At 51.5% G+C, this 13,171-nt stretch overlaps 1 protein-coding gene across 1 annotated transcript in view; it reads right to left on the minus strand.

The window, feature by feature from the left end:
• MEGF8 (multiple EGF like domains 8) overlaps positions 1 to 13,171 on the minus strand; it is a 48,867-nt gene that overhangs the window by 3,939 nt on the left and 31,757 nt on the right. Inside the window, 13 exon segments of the mRNA XM_081962528.1 lie at positions 81 to 213; positions 882 to 1,012; positions 1,181 to 1,351; positions 2,165 to 2,357; positions 3,637 to 3,799; positions 4,398 to 4,605; positions 5,489 to 5,703; positions 6,077 to 6,287; positions 7,288 to 7,420; positions 8,550 to 8,784; positions 9,473 to 9,617; positions 10,727 to 10,890; positions 11,909 to 12,080. Coding sequence (XP_081818654.1) covers positions 81 to 213; positions 882 to 1,012; positions 1,181 to 1,351; positions 2,165 to 2,357; positions 3,637 to 3,799; positions 4,398 to 4,605; positions 5,489 to 5,703; positions 6,077 to 6,287; positions 7,288 to 7,420; positions 8,550 to 8,784; positions 9,473 to 9,617; positions 10,727 to 10,890; positions 11,909 to 12,080 — 2,274 coding nt within the window.

Here is a 13,171-nt window from a genome sequence, read left to right on the forward strand (position 1 = left end):
TCTAGGGCCGTCCTTCCCTATAAAGACCCCCCACTCCCAGTCTAAACCCAGAGCCTCCCCCACCCCCTGCAACCCTTTACCTGTTGTTTGTAGCAGTCCTTTTTGTCAGCTTGGGCGCTGTTTTGGCAGCCTCCGGTTTCTGTGTTGTTTTGGCACGGGCAGCCGGTCCCATCCAGTTCGTGGCAATAGTCAGCGTGGCCGTTGCATTGGCACCTGGGAGAGGAGGGGGAGGAGGTAACGGATTGCTCTGAATGCACCACAAACCACACTGGAACCTCTCATTACATCGGAAATATTGGTAGTCCTTGACTTACAACCCCAATTGGGACTGGGATTTTGATCGTCGAGCGAGTCACCGCCCGGTTTTTACAACTCTTTAATACTACGGTCATTAAGCGAATCATACAGTTGTTAAGCGAGTCCGGCTTTCCCCAATCGACTTTGCTTGTCGGAAGCTGGCTGGGAAGTTCGCAAATGATGATTATGGAACGGCAATACACCGTAACTATTGTTAAATAGGGACCTAGCCACATCAATTTTAACAGCATCTGTACAAGTATAGTCTAAAACAGTGTTTCTCAAACTTGGCGACTTTAAGTCCTGTGGACTTCAACTCCCAGAATCCCCCAGCCAGCTGGCTGGGGAATTCTGGGAGTTGAAGTCCACAGGACTTAAAGTCGCCAAGTTTGAGAAACACTGGTCTAAAATGTAACACTACAAAGAGTGTTTATTGTCTGTATTGTTGCAAGGAGGCAAATTGTTGAGAGGCAGAGGCAGATATTTTTCCCTTGTTTTCCTCCCCAAAAGCTAGGTGCGTCTTATACTTCGGAGCGTCTTATACTGTGAAAAATAGGGGTACATAAAAAAATACCCAGTCTTACTTGGTACATTTGCCCTCCAGCAGGAAGTAGCCGTGTAGGCAGCTTTCACACTTGTCTCCAAAGCTGTTGTTCTGACAGTTCACACACACCGCCGCATCTTCGGCAGGCCCTTCAGACACCCACATGGGGATCTGTGGAGAGAAAAAAGACAACCCACACCTTCTCTTCCTCTTCTCCGTATCCACAGATCCATGATCAAAGGGGGGGGGGGGATCTCATCTCAGTCAGCCTGAAACTATAGAGCAGGAGTGTCAAACTCAAGGCCTGGGGGGGGGGAGGGGGCAATGCTTGTCACTCACCAAGGCCGGCTCCAGGAGGAAGCGGACTGGATCCTGCTGGGCTCGCTTGTATTCTTCCCGTGTGATACACATGTTGCTGTTCCCTCGGCAAAAAACGTGGCAGGGTCGGCAGGAGCCGCCGTTCAGGGCCGACCCGACGAAGAGCGGCTGGCATTTTTCGCAGTGTTGTCCCTGAACGGGGAAGAACAGACCGGGCAGAGTTTCGCACGACGGGGCAGCACCAGGGGTGAATTTGGGGACTCTGTGTTGGGACAGAGTAGCAAGCGGAAAGATTCCCAGGAGGGAGGGGGGAGCATGCCAGGGGAAGAAGAGGCAACGTGGCTCAGAGATGATGTGGGAGAGAAAGAGGGTGAGGACAGCCCCTCCTTAACAGTTCCCAAAGTATACTGTAGATGCGGATAGTAGAATCCTCAGCCTGGCAAGATGTTATGCCAGGCCCAAAACCGAGAACGACATGTGGCGATTTTTCCAAGCGGAATTCTTTACTGCTTTACCCCCAGGGGTGTCAAACTCAAGACCCGGGGGCTGGATCCGGAAATTAGATCTGGAAACAGCGAAGGAGCAGCCCGCGGTGCCTCTGGCAGCAAAAACGGAGCTCGGGAGGGCCTTAATAACTGGTCGTGAAAGGGGTTGAAAATTCACTTAGTTGTCTCTTTTAGCAACATAAATTTTGGGCTCAACTGTGGTTGTAAACCGAGGACTACCTGCACTCTATTAGGGAGGAGCTGTCTTCACCTTCTTTCTCTCACACACGCACGATATCCTGACTTGAGTTGCCTCTTACTCCTCCGGAATGCTCCCCCCCCTTCCTGGCAATCTACCCGCTTCCTGCCTCCCATCGCAGCCTCAGAGAGGGAAGAAAGGAGCTGAGACCACAGAGCTGGGGTGCTAAGAATCCAGCCCCAAATGGTTCCAGTTGTCCCTCCGCTTTGCAGCCACCGCCCCCCCCCCTGCCCCACCCGTGTGGTTCTTCGCCCTCCTCACCATGGTGTTGTTGAAACACTGCAGGCACTGGTCTTGGGCTCCAACGCCCCGGCAATTGCTGTGTTTGTTGCACTGGCATTCCACCGAGCAATTTTGACCCACGTAGCCAAAATGGCACTGGCATGCATTGGGTTCCACGCAGGTCCCGTTCACACAGCCTTGCTCGCACACCGGTTTGCACAGTCCTGTAATGCTGCCAAGAGAGGGAGGGGACAGCCTGTCAGACCGGGAAGCCATCTTTTCCATTTGGGCCTTCAGGCCTGCCCCATTGTTTCTACTGTGGGAAAACAGGAGGAGGGGGATTATATGGAGTATGGGAGATATATACCGTATTTTTCGGAGTATAAGACGCACCTTCCCCCCCCCTAAAAGAGAGTGAAAATTTGGGTGTGTCTTATACACCGAATGTAGCCCCACCCACCCACCGGCCCCAACCCTTTGCCTCCCGGCAATTTACCTCTTTGCAACAAACGGGGTCTGGCGGAGGCTTCAAAAAGCTATAGCAACCCCTGCAGCCTCTAACAGCTGATGTTGGGGAGAAATTGAAAGTGAAACTAGCTGTTTGCTCCACATGGCAAATTGCTGGCAAATTGCTGGCAAATTGCTAATCAGGCTGTTTGCTGCAAGGAGGCAAGTCAACAACTATAAATGTCTACAGAATGTTCAAATTATTACACTTATTTTTAAAAGACCGCTTTATTATTATTCTAGACAACTTAATAAAATGAAGAAGCTTTTTAAAACAAATGCTTGATCTGAGGAGGCCCGGTGCTATTGTTTTAAAAAGTGCTATTCTTTTAAATAGCAGAGAATAACTATACTTCCAGAAAGCACATTTTAACAGCATCTGTATAAGTATAGTCTGAAATATAACACTACAAGCAGTGTATATAGTCTGTACTGTTTGTTGCAAGGAGGCAAATTGCTGGGAGGCAGAGGCAGATATTTTCCCCTTGTTTTCCTCCCCAAAATCTAGATGCGTCTTATACTCCGGAGCGTCTTATACTCCGAAAAATACGGTAGTCTAAATAACATTCCTTTCTCAGAGAGTCAAGGACACCTTGCCCTGCAGCTGCAATGGTGTGCTTGGAAGGCATCTCAGGTTTTGGGTGGTGCCTGATTAGATCATATGATGGACATGTGGGTGCTGGGCAGGGACTTACTTTCATTTGGGTAGGGAACAGGGGTGGGTTCCTACATGAAGCGGTACTGGTTTGCTCGCTCGATCGCACATTTTGCCATGCGTTGCTTGTGCATGCGCAATTCGCTTTTAAATTAATTATTAATTAAAAGCTAATAAACAAGATGCCAGCAATGGCAACGGAGACTAGGGAACCGGTTTGGGGGCGTGGCCAGCCTGGGTCGCCGCCGGGTTCTGCGACCCAGGTCTGATTACCCAATTGTTAGAGGCCTCCAAGTGAGCCCAGGCGCAAGCTAAAAACACGGCTGGCGCATCCTTCTTTCACACTAACTTGTCCAGGGTGTAGCCATTTTTGCAGGTGCATTTGTAGCTGTGGGGCAGGTCGCTGCAATTCTGGGTCTCGTTGCAGTCGTGGTGCCCGTTCAGGCATTCGTTTTCGGGCGGGCATGACATGAACGCCCAGTCTGCATTCAGGCCGCACAATTCCACCAGCCCTGCAGAGCAGAGGGGAAAAGAGAGAGGGGGAAATCCGAGCTGCAGGGATGTAACAATAGCACTTAGACTTATATACCGCTTTCCAGTGCTTTACAGCCCTCTCTAAGCGGTTTACAGAGTCAGCCTCTTGCCCCCAACAATCTGGGTCCTCGTTTTACCCCCCCTCGGAAGGATGGAAAGCTGAGTCAACCTTCAGCCAGTCAGGATCGAACTGCTGGCAGTGGGCAGAGTTAGCCTGCAATACTGCATTAAGGAAGGAAGGAAGGAAAGAAGGAAGGAAGGAAGGAAGAAAGGAAGAAAGGAAGGAGAGATGGCTGGGGAATTCTGGGAGCTGAAGTCCACAAGTCTTAAAGTTGCTAAGTTTGGACACCCCTGGCCTAGAGTGACCAAGCTGGCTTTTGTGCCCAAGGAACAAATGTTGATTGGCCCCAAGCCATCCAACCAGGATACCTGCCTAAGGCAGGATTAGAACTCACAGTCTCCCAGTTTCTAGCCTATTTTCTTGCCTTGACCACGGGGTCCCTTTCTCGCCCTCTGCTTCTCAGTGCGCCCTCAATACCCCTCTCAGAATGCGCCCGCCAAAACCCAGGGGCTCACCATGGCGAGGGCCACTCCGCCCGCCCTCCAGACAGCGCCCTTTGCCGTTCTCTCCCCGGAAGCTGCACCAGCCACACCGAGGCTGCTGGATGCAGAGAGCGCACTGCTGGAAATAGGAACAAGACGGAGCGCAGCTCTCCGACCCGCTCAGCACCCGGCCACACATCCCGGCCGCGCAGCGCATCGGTAGGTAAGTTGGACTCATACACTGTGGAGAGAAGAGGGAGAGGGAGAGATAGAGAGAACACATCAGAGTAGATGTCTCCAAATTGGCCCCCTGTAAGACTGACTGGACTTCAACTGCCAGAATTCCCCAGCCAGTATGGCCGGCTGGGGAATTCTGGGAGTTGAAGTCCACCAGTCTTACAGTGGCCAAATTTGGAGATACCTGCATAAGAATCTTCCCAGCAGCACCGACATACGCAGGCTGCCCTGTTGTGGCCCACCAGTGGCCAGTAGAGCTGGCAGCCAAATTCGGACAGTGAGGAGTTTGGGGAGGAACGTGGGCCAATCCTGGAGGCTGGGAAAAGCTCTGACGAGGGCTCTGCGTTGGAGGCAGAGACGGGGCCAAGGCTGTCTGACAGTTATCAGCTGCCTTCGGAACTAGACGGCAGTGAGGCAGAGGAACAGCTGGAGCCTGTTCCCAGTGTGATCATGCGCAGAGCTTCCAGAAGAAAAGAACAGCTAAGAAATCAGAGTCGACTTGGGAATAAAGCCACAGGTGGACGGTGAATGGCCCCTCCCATAGGAAATAAAAGAGGAGCGAAAGGGGAGTGGAGTTTGCAGGAGAAAATTCGTTCATTCCTTCGTTCGTTTCAGGAGTGTGAAGATCTGTCCGTGAATCTCAGAGACTCTGTGCCCAGCCTTTCCTTGCACAGCACCTCATTTGGATAATATTTACACGGCAGCTTTCCAAGCTAGATAAGGTCTGTGGTGATAAATATTCCTTTGAAAGACTGTTTGCCAGGCCTTGGCTGAATGTGAATGAGAGGAATTCACATTCGTTTCATAAAAGGGCTTTTGTCAGGACCAGGACTCTGCCGTGTGGTTTTGGGGGAAGCCTAGATCCGAACATGCCCCAAAACATTTACCTGCTGCAGGCTGACGCTCCAGACACACTGCTGCCAGCCCCCATCCGCCCCCTTGGAGCTGAGGCAGTCCCCACAAGTGCTGTGGTTGTGGCAAGGCGTGGGGCAGGCCAGGGGGGGCGAGGACTCCACGGGCATCGGGGAGACGTTGAGGAGCGAGTGGCTGAAGCAAGTCCAGTCATAGGTGGGCTGCACGCTGAGGATCCGGCGGGTCTCCCCTAAGGTTTGGGGGGGGGGGGAGAAGAAGGGTGAATATTAGGAGCTTTCAAGGCCAGGATCGTTCCCCCTGGTTGCCCAACTTCGGTCACTAAATGAACTGTTGTTAAGTCGAGGATTACCTGTAGCGCAAGATCGGAAGACGTGGAGAGATCTGGCGCACAGGATCGCCAAGAGTCAGAGACGACGGAATGGATAACATCATCATCATCAATCAATCGTTACCGCCAACTGTCGTCTTTCTTTTTTAGCGACTTCTTTCTCAGAGCTCTCTGCCCCTCGCTCCTCACCCCGCAGCCCTTTCCTCCCTTCTGCCCTCCCTCGTCCCCTCATCTCGCCCGTCCCCCTCCGCCAATCACGGGTCTGGCTCCTCACCGGTGCGCTTGAATTGCCTCGTCCACATGCACTTCCCAGACGCCGTGCACTTTGCGCAGTCGGAGGCCTCACAGGAGATCTCAGAACAGTTGCTGGCCACGAAGATCTCCCGCTGGTTGATACGGCAGTCGTTCTCCGATGTGCAGCTGCCGGTGCTGCCGATACACGCACCCTCGGGGCAGTTGGTGCACCATTTACACTGCGGCAAAGGCTGGGGAAACAGACAGCAATTCACAAAACCTGGCAGCTGCAATCCAGCCACAGGTTCTAATCCTCAAGCCTTGAAGGCGGCTTGACTTGGGTTCCACTGCAGGTAGTCCTCAACTTAACGACCACAAAACAGAGCCCAAACATTCTGTTGCTAAGTGAGTTTTGCCCCGTTTTGTGATCTTTTTCTCGCCACGGTTGCTAAGTGAATCGCTTGAGCTGTTAAAGTTAGTACCCCGGTTGTTTAGTGAATCGGGCTTCCCCGTTGACTTTGCTGGTCAGAAGGTCGCAAAGGGGGATCACGTGACTCTGTGGGACACTGCAATAGTTGTAAGTATGAACCAGTGGACAAGCAGCCGAATTTTGATCATGTGATCATGGGGATGCTACAAGGTCGTAAGTGTGAAAAGCGGTCATAAGTCACTTTTTTCAGTGACGTTAACTTTAAACGGTCACTCAACGAACTGTGCTGGAATCCATCCTCCCTGGATCCTCGACCCCGATAAACCACACCTATCTCTAAAGCGGTATTTCTCAATCTCTGAAAATTTAAGAGGCATGGACTTCAACTCCCAGCATTCATGCCTGGCTGAGGGATTCTGGGAGTTGAAGTCCATACAGCTTAAAGATGCCAAGGTTGAGAACAATATCGATCGCAAGGTGGACTTCAATTCCCAGAATTCTCCAGCCAGCATGTGTGGACTTCAACTCCCAGAGTTCCCCAGCCAGCATGTGTGGACTTCAACTCCCAGAGTTCCCTAGCAAGTATGTGTGGACTTCAATTCCCAGAATTCCCCAGCCAGCCATTCTCCACTGCCTATATTTGCCCCACCCCCAAATTCTCTCTTTACAGGGAGTTGCTGGTCACATTGGGCCTACTTGCTGCCATTAACCCAACTCTCTTACTTCTCCTAGTAAAGTGAGTGCAGGATCAAAAGGTTTATGATCCCACCTCTGGTTTCTGAATGGGATCGCTGCCAGAACATGGGTAAGTTGCTACTTACGGGGATACCCAGGCTGTGGGCCATGGCGCGAGGATGTTGGGCGAGGCACTCACTACACGTTCTGAGCCGGCGACACTCGTCCGGAGACCTTGGGGTGGGAAAGCAGGAGATCCCACCGAAGGAGCAGCCTTGTCTGCAGGAAGAAGAGAAACTGTGAGGTTCCACTGTCAACCAATCTGCCCCTATACTTCTAACCCAGAAGTGATTTGCCATTGATGCCTTCCAAGGGCTGTGGGAAAGGGACTGGCTCAAGGTCACTTAGCTGCTTCATGTCTAAGGTGGGACTAGAATTCACTGTCTCCTGGGGATTGGCCCAAAGTCACCCAGCTGGCTTTTATGGCTAAAGCGGGGCTAGAACTCCCAGACTCCTGGGGATTGGCCCAAAGTCACACAGATGGCTTTCATGGTTAAAGCAGGACTAGAACTCCCAGTCTCCTGGCGATTGGCCCAAAGTCACACAGATGGCTTTCATGCCTTAGATAGGACTAGAAGTCACCGTCTCCTGATGAATGGCCCAAAGTTACCCAGCTAGTTTTCATGGCTAAAGCGGGACTAGAATTCCCAGTCTCCTGTTGATTGGTCCAAAGTCACCCAGTCAGCTTTCATGCTCAAGGTGGAACTAGAAGTCACCCTCTCCCTGTTTCTAACCCGATTCCTTAACCATTACACCAAACTGGCTCTTCCCTTTCCTTTCCCCCTCTCCTTTTCCTATCCCAGGTGCCCACGGATTATTCCCGAATTCCTTTGAGGATTGGCTACTCCAAAGCAGAGTTGCAAGTCCCCCAGCCCAACCACAACTCACAGAAACAAGCCCTCCGCCCCTTAAGGTCCATCCTGCCGCCCAGCCTTCTGAGAATTAGGCAGACTCCCAACAGGTAGTACTCAACGTATGACCACAATCAAGCCCCAAAATTTTGTTGCTAAGTGAGACAATTGTTAAATGAGTTTTGCTCCATTTGATGATGTATTTTTTCTTGTCGGAGTTGTTAAGTGAATCACTGCGGCCCGTTAAGTGAGTAACATGGCGGCTGAGTGAATCTGCCTTCCCCGTTGACTTTTGCTTGTCCGAAGGTCGCAAAACTGAATCCCCTGACCCCGGGACACTGCAGCCGTCATAAATAGGAGTCAGCTGCCAAGTGTCTCAATTTGGATCACGTGACCCACGGGGGACAGTGCAACGGTCGTGTGAAAAACCGCTACTAAACAGCCACTAAAAGAACTGCTGTAAGTGGAGAACTACCGGCTGCGGAATTCTCTCGTACCTTTCAGCCACATCCGCAGAGACGCAGCTGGCATGGCACCAGACACAGCTGGCATTAGAGCCGTTGCAAGCTTCCGGGCTGGAGAAGATCAGGCACGGGTCATGGGGCACCGAGAGGGCCAGCATGCGCCCCAGGGCCACCCCGTTGAAGCCCCCGGAGAGGAAGAGGCGGCCTCCCGTGGAAGCCATGGCGTGGGCGATGGATTCGGTGATGGGCTCCCCCACCACAGCCCCGGCTGCAGAGAAGGAGAGACGACATCTTTAATTGAGAAAAACTGATGGGGGGGGGAAGAGCAGCAGCCCCCAATCAAAACACAGAAATGAAGGTGTTGTTTTAGAGCTGGGGGTGTCAAACTCAAGGCCCGCAGGCCAGATCCAGCCCACGGGCTGCTTAAATACCTGGAAAAATCAAAGGACCGCCTGCAGTCTGGCGGCAAAAACAGAATAGAATAACAGAGTTATAGCAGAGCGGCGCAGGAGGCCATTGGGGGGGGGGGGGAAATGAGGGGCGGAGGGGCCGCATGCAAACTATTCTCCAAGGCACCTGAGGGTAGAACAAGAAGCAATGGGTGGAAACTAATCAAGGAGAGAAGCAACTTAGAACTGAGGAGAAACTTCCTGACAGTGAGAACAATTAATCAGTGGAACAGCTTGCCACCAGAAGTTGTGAATGCCCCAACACTGGAAGTCTTTAAGAAGATGTTGGATAGCCATTTGTCTGAAAGGGTATAGGGTTTCCTGCCTAGGCAGGGGGTTGGACTAGAAGACCTCCAAGGTCCCTTCCAACTTTGCCATTGTATTATATCGTATTGTATTGAACCCACAGTTTAATCCTGAGATTCTAGCAGTATTTATGAAACTCTGTTATTCTAGATACGTATTCTAGGTTGTAAGCGGTATGCACCTGCTTGCCTGTACTTTTACCTGTGATGTTGGGAAGGATCCAGGTATTGCAATTCAGCTGGTAGAAGAAAACGTGGTTGGTGAAATTCTCCCGTTCGGTCCGCCCGCCTATGACCACCATGGTGTCCTTCAGGACGGCTGCCACATGGAAGAAATGGGCCAGGGGCTGCAGGGGGATGGAGAGATTTACCTCTGATTTGCTCATCCTTATTTGATGCTTCATTCTTCCAGTTGGGTCCTACCAATCTCCATTCCAGGATTATAGTTAGGTAAAGGCTCCCCTCACACATAGGTGCCAGTCGTTCCCGACTCTAGGGGGCGGTGCTCATCTCCGTTTTAAAGCAAATAGCCAGCGCTGTCCAAAGACGTCTCCGTGGTCATGTGGCCGGCAGGACTCAACGCCGAAGGGACAAGGAACGCTGTTCCCTTCCCACCAAAGGTGGTTCCTATTTTTCTACTTGCATTTTTACGTGCTTTTGAACTGCTAGGTTGGCAGAAGCTGGGACAAGTAACGGGAGCTCACTCCGTTACGTGGCGCTAGGGGATTCAAACCACAGAACTGCCGGCCTTTCTGATCAACAACCTCAGCGTTTTAGCCACGGAGCCCCTTTTTTGCCACCGTCGCTGTGAGATCCATTTAACTCTACAACTTGACTTACGACCAGAACTGAGCCCCCCAACATTTCCATTGTTGATGTTTGCCAAGTTGAGTTTCGCCTCCTTTAACGACCTTCCTCGCCACCCTGGTTAAGGGAATCCCGGCGAGTGGTTGAGCGAGTGACACGTTGGTTTAACGAATCCGTGGACTTGGCTGGTCAGAAGGGGGAGGGAGGGGGGGTGTCGCACGACTCCCGGGGACACTGCAACCGTCATAAATAGGAGTCAGTTGCCAAGCGAATTTGGACCACGCGACTGCAGGGGACGCCGCCACGGTCGTACGTGGGGAAAATGGTCGCTGTCGTAACTTTGAATGGTGACTAAATGAACAGCTGTTGAGTCGAGGATTACTTGCATCTTATATGGCCCCTTGAGAAAATTAATAGCCCACCCCTGATCTAAAGCAAGGCTCTTCAACCTTGCTAACTTTAAGACTTGTGGATTTCAACTCCCAGAATTCCTCAGCCAGCTTTGCTGGCTGAGGAACTCTGGGAGTTGAAGTCCACAAGCCTTAAAGTTGGCAAGGTTGAAGACTTCCAATCTAAAGGGGGTCTAAAATTTCTGCCTTCTCCCTCCGAAGCCCATCTGGGCATCTATGTTAGTTCTGCTGCCACTCACCTTTGGTCCTTGCGATGGAGCCAGTAAACTCCAGGTGAGGTTGGGATAGTAGAGGCTGTAGAGTTCAGGAGAAGCTGAAACCATCTCCACGTGGAAACGGTGGCCGCCGAAGACGTAAACAGCGTCTGTGCTCTGATGGTACACAGCCGAGTGGCCGTAGAGACCTGCAAAGGAAATCTGGAGTACCAGGTGTCCATATTTATGGCTTGGGGTAGGGTAGGGGGGAAATCCTACCTAGAGTTTCTCATCCTTGACCCAGCCTCCCCAAACATGACCAACCTTCTATAAGTGAAGCAATGATTCCTTTATTAGGAGCCCCGGCAGCCCCGGCAAAAGCTTCTCTTTCACGTCAGGAGAACAAGTCCGTCCGGCAGGGGAGAGGAATTGTTGCCTGCCACATCTATTCATCTCCGCCCCCTGTCTTTGATCCCCAGAGGTAGGGTGGGGCTTCACTAGCAGCGGTGGCTCTTCCGTCCCAAGGACCGGCCCATAGATTTCAACTGTTCTCCTCTCCTCTGCCTTCTATGCATCAGGCACTGGACCCAGCTGTTCCTCCTCTTCCTCACCAGCCACCTCCAGACCTGGGGCTGTTAACTCTCCATCTGAGGGCTGATGGACGGCCCAGGCTCCGCCTCTGTCTCACTTTCTGCCAGGTCCATTCCCTCTTCCCCCTCGGAGTTCCCAGGTTGCCTGGATGCTGCCCTGACTCCCATGCCACCTCATCATCTGATTTGGCTGTTGGAGTGGCTGGCAGTCAACAGGCCCCAACACTTGGCAAATTCTATCCTATTTCCTCTGTTTTCTGTTTTCTATTCTATTCTATTCTATTCTATTCTATTCCATTCCATTAATTTCCTGTTTCCTCTGTTCTCTTCTCTTCTATTCCATTCATTTCCTATTTCCTCTGTTCTATTCTATTCTATTCTATTCTATTCTATTCTATTCCATTCCATTCCATTCCATTCCAATCCAATCCAATCCAATCCAATCCTACCATGCATTCTGGGGAATTTGGAGGGCTTCCATTCCTTGGAGGCTTTTACAGAAAGAGACCTGGCTTTCCCACCGTCTCTTGGTCATGGATCCTGGAGTTCCTTTCTGAAATTTTCTTTCGATAACTACAGTGCTAGGCTCGCTCTAACCCCAAATCCCTTGCTGACATTGTCCTGATCCTCTACCTACCTGTCGGAGGTGTCCCTGCCTGGTTCCCGGCATGCCAGCTCTCTGATGCCACGTTATATTCCAGCAGTTTCTTGTTGAAGCCATTCTCAGGAGAGTAGCCGCCAATCAGAAGCAAGGATGAGCCGCGCCGCGCCGTGAGGGTGTGACCAGCTATGGCTGGGATCAGAGGGTCCTAGTGTGGGTGGGAAGAAAAGAGAGAATGCCTTATGAGACAAAAGAGAGGCCCTGAACCGAAGACGGCTCTCTGCTCAGCCCCAGCTGGAATCATCTTTAGAGGCCGTCTTCTGGATTTCCCTATGGTGGAAAACCATGTCACTGTTTATCAACGGAGAAGACTTAAGGCAGTGCCCAGATTTTTTTGATTGGGTATGGGTACTCATTCACCTTCTTCGCTGTGCAGAAAGATGACGTCACGCAGCAAACGAAAGAGTCTCTCCTCTCCCCTTCTGCTGTTCTAGATTATTCGTTGCGAAAGAGTTAAGAGGAAATGGGGAAGGCTGTGTCTCCCACTTTCTCTCGGGTGAGAATAACCAGACCCACATGTAGAGTTCCAAGAAGCCACTCTTGTCAACTTGCAAAGCATCCCTAGCCTGCTCTCCAGTTGCCATAGGCCAGGGGTGTCCAAACTTGGGAACTTTAAGACTTGTGGACTTCAACTCCCAGAATTCCCCAGCCAGCCATGCTGGCTGGGGAATTCTGGGAGTTGAAGTCCACAAGTCTTAAAGTTCCCAAGTTTGGACACCCCTGCCATAGGAAAGGGGAGGGGAAACCAACGAAGCAACACAGCAGCCCAAGACAGGAGCACATTCCAGGCATATCTTTCTGAAGGCTGTCTCCCAGCCTTACCCAAAGCAGCCGGAGGGGAGTGATCTCTACAACCCGTGAAATTGCTCCGAATGTGATTGATGACGTACCCTGGGGGGAGGGGAGAAACAGGGTCATGATTAGGGCCGTAAATTACATGGGGCCAAAAATGAGCAAAAAACGGCCCATTTTTCGTAAAATAAAAGGGCGTGGATAGTCTATTTAGGAAGCTTGTAGAGTGCTGCTGGGGACTGGGGGTAAAATTGAGCAAAAATGGGCCATTGTTTGCTCATTTTTGCCCTCCCCAGCCCCCAGGAGCTCTCTGGAAGCCTCCTAAAAGCTATGCATGGCCATTTTGGTGAAGGGGGCGGGGCTTCAGGAGACAAAAAATGCTGTATTCAGTGTATAAGACGCACCCAGCCTCTTTTTTGAGGGAAAAAGATGCGTCTTATACTCTGA

Source organism: Natrix helvetica (assembly GCF_964273705.1).
Source record: "Natrix helvetica genome assembly, chromosome: 9".
Lineage (NCBI taxonomy): Eukaryota > Metazoa > Chordata > Lepidosauria > Squamata > Natricidae > Natrix > Natrix helvetica.